At 37.5% G+C, this 6000-nt stretch overlaps 1 protein-coding gene across 1 annotated transcript in view; it reads left to right on the forward strand.

Moving 5' to 3' along the window:
- The window catches only part of LYST (lysosomal trafficking regulator), a 258721-nt gene that overhangs the window by 61222 nt on the left and 191499 nt on the right, over positions 1-6000 (forward strand). Inside the window, exons 5-6 of the mRNA XM_045298212.1 lie at positions 525-2604; positions 4108-5137. Coding sequence (XP_045154147.1) covers positions 525-2604; positions 4108-5137 — 3110 coding nt within the window. The remainder of the gene's footprint in view (positions 1-524; positions 2605-4107; positions 5138-6000) is intronic.

Genomic DNA, 6000 nt, shown 5'->3' on the forward strand with positions numbered 1-6000 from the left:
ACCTTTTGTTTAGAGCCTGGAGCCTGGTGGCATAGTAGGTGACCCACTGGAAGGTCAGCAGTTTGAGAGCATCAGCCTCTCTGCTGGAGAAAGCTGAGACCTTCTATTCCCAGCGAGTCACAGTCTGGGAAACCCACATGGGCAGTTCACTTCTGTCCTCTAGGCTCACTGCAAGCTGCAGTCACAGTGGATGGCAGTGAGTTTGGATTTTGTTTTCTTACTGTTTAGAGCGAGAGTACATATGTGGAAGAAAATTGACCCAGAAACATAACAAATAACTTTATTTATTTATTTTTAAAAATCATTTTATTAGGGGCTCATACAACTCTTATCACAATCCATACACATATCAATTGTGTAAAGCGCATTTGTACATTCATTGTCCAACAAATAACTTTAAAGAAAACAAAAGTATTTTGAAGATAAACTCCAGAAATAGATAATAAATTAGGAAATAATCATTGATAGCAACTGAATTTTTAAATATATTGAGAAATTCTAAGTTTTTCTCTTTTTTTTATTAGATTTTAATCTACCGTTCTCAGTTGATATCATTCCGACCAAGGAAAGGGATGCAAGCTCACAGCGATCTACTCAGGACAGTTTATATTTAGAAGGAAGCATTCCATCTGGTCAGGTTTCTACAAAAGTAAACATTTCTCAAAAAAGCAGACGCCCGCGTAAAATCACCCATCGCTACTCTATACGAGATGCAAGAAAGACCCAGCTCTCCACATCAGATTCAGAAGCCAATTCAGATGAAAAAAGTGTAACAACAAATAAACATAGGAGGTCCCATTTGATACAGCATTACTCAACCCAGTCTTCTACAGAAGACCACTTAAGAGCAAAAGTTGACCATTCCGTAACCAAAGAACAGACGACTCCTGATACTATGGCTTTAGAAAATTCCAGAGAGGTTATTCCAAGACAGGAGTCAAACTCGGACGTTTTAAGTGAGCCAGCCGCGTTGTCTATTATCAATAACATGAACAATTCTCCATTTGACTTATGCTATGTTTTGTTATCTTTATTAGAGAAAGTTTGTAAGTTTGACATTACTTTGAATCATAATTCTGCACTAGCAGCTAGTGTCGTGCCAACATTGACAGAATTCCTAGCAGGCTTTGGAGATTGCTGTCATCTAAATGACAGTTTGGAGAATCAAGTGGTTTCTGCAGGCTGGACTGAAGAACCCGTGGCTTTGATTCAAAGGATGCTGTTTCGAACAGTGCTGCACCTTATGTCAATAGATATTATTGCTGCAGAGATGATGCCAGAAAGTCTTAGGAAAAACTTAACTGAGTTACTTAGGGCAACTTTAAAAATTAGAACTTGCTTGGAAAAGCAATCTGATCCCTTTGCACCAAGACAAAAGAAAACACTACAGGAGATTCGGGAAGATTTTGTGTTTTCAAAATATCGTCATAGAGCCCTTCTATTGCCCGAGCTTCTGGAAGGAATTCTACAGATTCTAATCTGTTGTCTTCAAAGTGCAGCTTCTAATCCCTTCTACTTCAGTCAAGCCATGGATTTGGTTCAAGAATTCATTCAACATCATGGATTTAATTTATTTGAAACAACAGTTCTTCAAATGGAATGGCTAGCTTTAAGAGATGGTGTCCCTACTGAGGCCGCAGAACATTTGAAAGCCTTAATAAATGGTGTCATGAAAATAATTAGCACTGTCAAAAAAGTGAAATCAGAACAACTTCATCACTCAGTTTGTACAAGAAAAAGGCACAGACGCTGCGAATATTCTCACTTTATGCATCATCACAGAGATCTCTCTGGTCTTCTGGTTTCAGCTTTTAAAAACCAGATTTCAAAAAACCCATTTGAAGAGACTGCAGAGGGCGATGTTTACTACCCCGAACGGTGCTGTTGCATCGCAGTGTGTGCTCATCAGTGCTTGCGTCTGCTGCAACAGGTGTCCTTGAGCAGTACTTGTGTCCAGATTCTGTCTGGTGTGCGTAGCGTTGGAATATGCTGTTGTATGGATCCAAAATCTGTAATCATTCCTTTGCTCCATGCTTTTCAATTGCCAGCACTAAAAAACTTTCAGCAGCACATATTGAATATTATTACCAGACTTATCTTGGACCAATTGGGAGGAGCAGAGTTATCTCAAAAAATTAAGAAGGCAGCTTGCAATATTTGTACAGTTGACGCTGACCAGTTGACCAAATTAGAAGAAACATTGCAGGAAAACTCACGTGACACCGAACCTTCATCAAATTTGTCCAGTCCTTATTACAGATTCCAAGGGATCCTGCCCAGCAATGGGTCTGAAGATTTATTATGGAAATGGGATGCTTTAGAGGCTTATCAGAATTTTGTTTTTCAAGAAGACAGATTGCATAGCCTACAGATTGCCAACCACATTTGCAATTTAATTCAGAAAGGCAATGTAGTTGTACAGTGGAAATTATATAATTTTATATTTAATCCCATGCTCCAAAGAGCAGTTGAATTAGCGCGTCATTGTCAACACCAAAGCATTACTGCAGCTCGAACTCATGTACGTATCCATCACAACCAAAGTTTGCTTCAGGAAGTGCTTCAGATTTACCTAAAAACTCTTCCTATCCTGCTTAAGTCCAGGTTTGTATGTGTATGTGTTTTGATCAGATATTTTGAGTGTGTGATAAAGTGTATGCATTTGAACTTCTACTCTTAGTAACTCCAGGGCTTCATCATTACTAAGACACTTTACTTTTTTTACTTTTCTAGGATCTAATTTTGATATAATAACCAAAACATCATATTTTCAGATCTTCCATTGTCAGAAAAGAAATGTTTTTAGCCACCTGTATGTCTCCATCAATCTCTATTTACTGTTGATGTCTATATGTCTGTCTGTGTTTCTCTGTGTTTTTACTGGATGATTATAGAGGAGAGGATAGAACAATTGATTTTAATTTCCTAGTGGAAAAAACAAGTATTAAAATATGTTTTGAGAGGAAAAAGGGGAAGCAACACTTACGTTCAACAGCAGGCAAGGTTTTGTTTTACTTACTTGTTGGAACATTAGTTTTAGCCATTAGAAATAATGCTTATGAAGATTATGTTGGAATTTGAGAAACTGTTTTTAATAATTTACAGGTAACAATTTTAAGTGTGCAATGTGATACACTTATTTATAACTATGTAAAATATGTACATATGTGAAATAATTATGTATTGAGGCAGAAGAACTAAGGGGATGATTTTTAAAATATTCTATATTTTCTTATCTAAGAAATAGATGTAGAAAAATTAGAAATACAAATAAGCAACAGTAAGATTATGATAACCTGTAATTCCACCAATGAGTTTCTAAATATTGTAATGGTTAAATTAAAAATGTAATCTTTTTAAAAATTGCTTTTGATAAGTAATCTGCCCTTTCAAATAAGTACATCACCTTTTAAAAAACTTACATTAAAACAAATCAACCTCTTCATTTGTGGCATTATTTGTCCATATTAGTACAATTATCTTAAAACCTTAATATTAAATCAATACCTTATAATGTATATATTTTTAATTCAGATATTATTTGTTTAAATAAAACCGAATACTGAATTTGATTAGAAAATTTTGTAACTCCTGGGAATATTTATGGGTAACCTGGATCTTTGTGAAATAAGAACTAGAAATCACCGAGCTGATTTATATTAAAGTTATTACTAGAATCTCAACGACCTGGCGTTCCATGAGTCAGAGACTGAGCTGATCATCACTTGCAGCTCTGGGATTTGGTTCTTTTTCTCTCTGAGTACAGATCTAAGGCCAGCAAAAAGTCACGAATTAATCAATCTGGAAAACCTGTCATGGTACTTTTGGCATTTAATATTTAGTAGAATGTACCATTTGGAGAAAAATGTTTTTCCTTAAATTGATTTAGCTTTTAAAGCATGTAATTTAAAAAGATCATTCATATATTAGGCAATATTCAAAGAAGGGTGTGAAAAGTAATTAGAGATTCTAAGTCAGAACTTTAGCTAAATAATTGATGAATCAAATTATGTAGTGTTTAGTCTACAAGCAGTAATGGTGTGTTAAGTACATATCTGTAAGTGCTAATGCTATCTGTAAACGCTTTCATATTTTTTTCTCCCACAGGGTAATAAGAGATTTGTTTTTAAATTGTAATGGAGTAAGCCAAATAATTGAATTAAATTACTTAGATGGTATTCGAAGTCATTCCCTAAAAGCCTTTGAAACTCTGATAATCAGCCTAGGAGAACAGCAAAAAGATACTTCAATTCCAGGTCCTGATGGGCTAGACAATGAGCAGAAGGTGCCATCATCTTCAAATGTAGGTACACCTTTCCATAACCAGCAAGTTTATTCAGATTCTCCTCAGAGTCTCAGCAAGTTTTACACTGACCTCAAAGATGCTTATCCAAAGAAATGGAGGACTGTGAACCAGGATGTTCATATCAACACAATAAACCTGTTTCTCTGTGTGGCATTTTTATGCGTGAGTAAAGAAGCCGAATCTGATCGGGATTCTGCCAATGACTCAGAAGATACTTCCGGCTATGACAGTACAGCAAGTGAACCTCTGAGTCATATGCTGCCATCCTTATCTCTGGAGAGCCTGGCCTTGCCTTCCCCTGAACACATGCACCAAGCAGCAGACATTTGGTCAACGTGCCGCTGGATCTACATGCTGAGTTCAGTCTTCCAGAAGCAATTTTGTAGGCTTGGTGGCTTCCAAGTGTGCCATAAATTAATATTTATGCTAATACAGAAAGTATTCAGAAACTATGGTGAGAGGCAAGAGAAAAAGGAGGAAGGTAACAATATGAATGAAAGCCAAGATTTAAACAGAACGTCTCACTCTGAAATAGCTATAGAGGAAGATTTATTATCTTTGGCGGTAAAAAGTGATCCCACAGTACCAGAACTGAGAAGCCTAATAGAGAATGCTGATGGTTTGAGCAAATCAGAGTCACAGCCTATTTCTCCCACACATGTGGAACACATTTCAGCTATGGAAGCTACTCCTGAGAAAGCAAAAGGATTTCCAAGCCAAGACAGTGAGAGCTCACTTCAGAGCATACGCCTTTTGGAAGCCCTTCTGGCCATTTGTCTGCATAGTGCCAGGACTAGTCAACAAAAGATGGAACTGGAGTTACAAAACCAGGTAATAATTTGTCTTTAGTCCAGCTTTTGTGCAATACAAATTTTTTTTAAAGTTTCAACTCAACCTATTACTGTTCAGTATTACTGTTTTGAAGTGTGAAAAGTTCCTATATGCTTAGCACAGCCCCTGGCATTGTGGAGGGCACAAAGAAGAAGATAACCCTGTTCTTGACCTACGGAAGTTGAACATTTGTAGTGAAAATGTAAAATCCCATGCTCAGTAGTCACCAGCCTTAAAAATCACTAGTTGTGCATTAAATGTGAGAAGAGTAATAATGGTTATTATTTTGAAAGTTTACAATCTTGGTGTGATACTTAGGGGGAGGGGGGTATGTATGCCCTGACGATCCCCTTTACCAAGCTGATGCATCTTTACCAGTGAAGGGTCTACATCTGGTTCTGAAGGCTTGCCTTATCCTAGGGGAGATACCTCTCCAAACCTGGAAACGATGCTGACAAGCAGTGACTGGTGGGGATGAGAGCCTGGAGACCACTGCTACGTATAGTTCAGGCTCCAGAGGTTCACGTGGGATTAGGCTAAGACCGGTCTTCTCCTGAAACTACATCTTTACCTAGTTTATTACCCTGACCTGTTGTTTTACTTCACACTCCCGAGAACACATCTACATAGTGAATCACTTACGTAAGAATCTTCAGTCTTAGGTCTTGCTTCTCAGGAATCTTTGAATAGGGCAGACCTCTTCTGCCCTTCTTAACTCACTCTTACTTTTTCTCTCTGTCACCAGGCTCATCCTATGAGTAGTTTCCGTCCCCATTCTGGCTCCTACCTGAAAAGTCAAGATGCATCTATGTTGCTTGCAGTTGAAATCCATACTCCTTAACAGTGCCCATCTAGTTCTTGCT

The sequence above is a fragment of the Echinops telfairi genome, unplaced genomic scaffold, assembly GCF_000313985.2.
Source record: "Echinops telfairi isolate 266 unplaced genomic scaffold, ASM31398v2 ScPeMD7_7424;HRSCAF=8462, whole genome shotgun sequence".
NCBI classification, from domain to species: domain Eukaryota; kingdom Metazoa; phylum Chordata; class Mammalia; order Afrosoricida; family Tenrecidae; genus Echinops; species Echinops telfairi.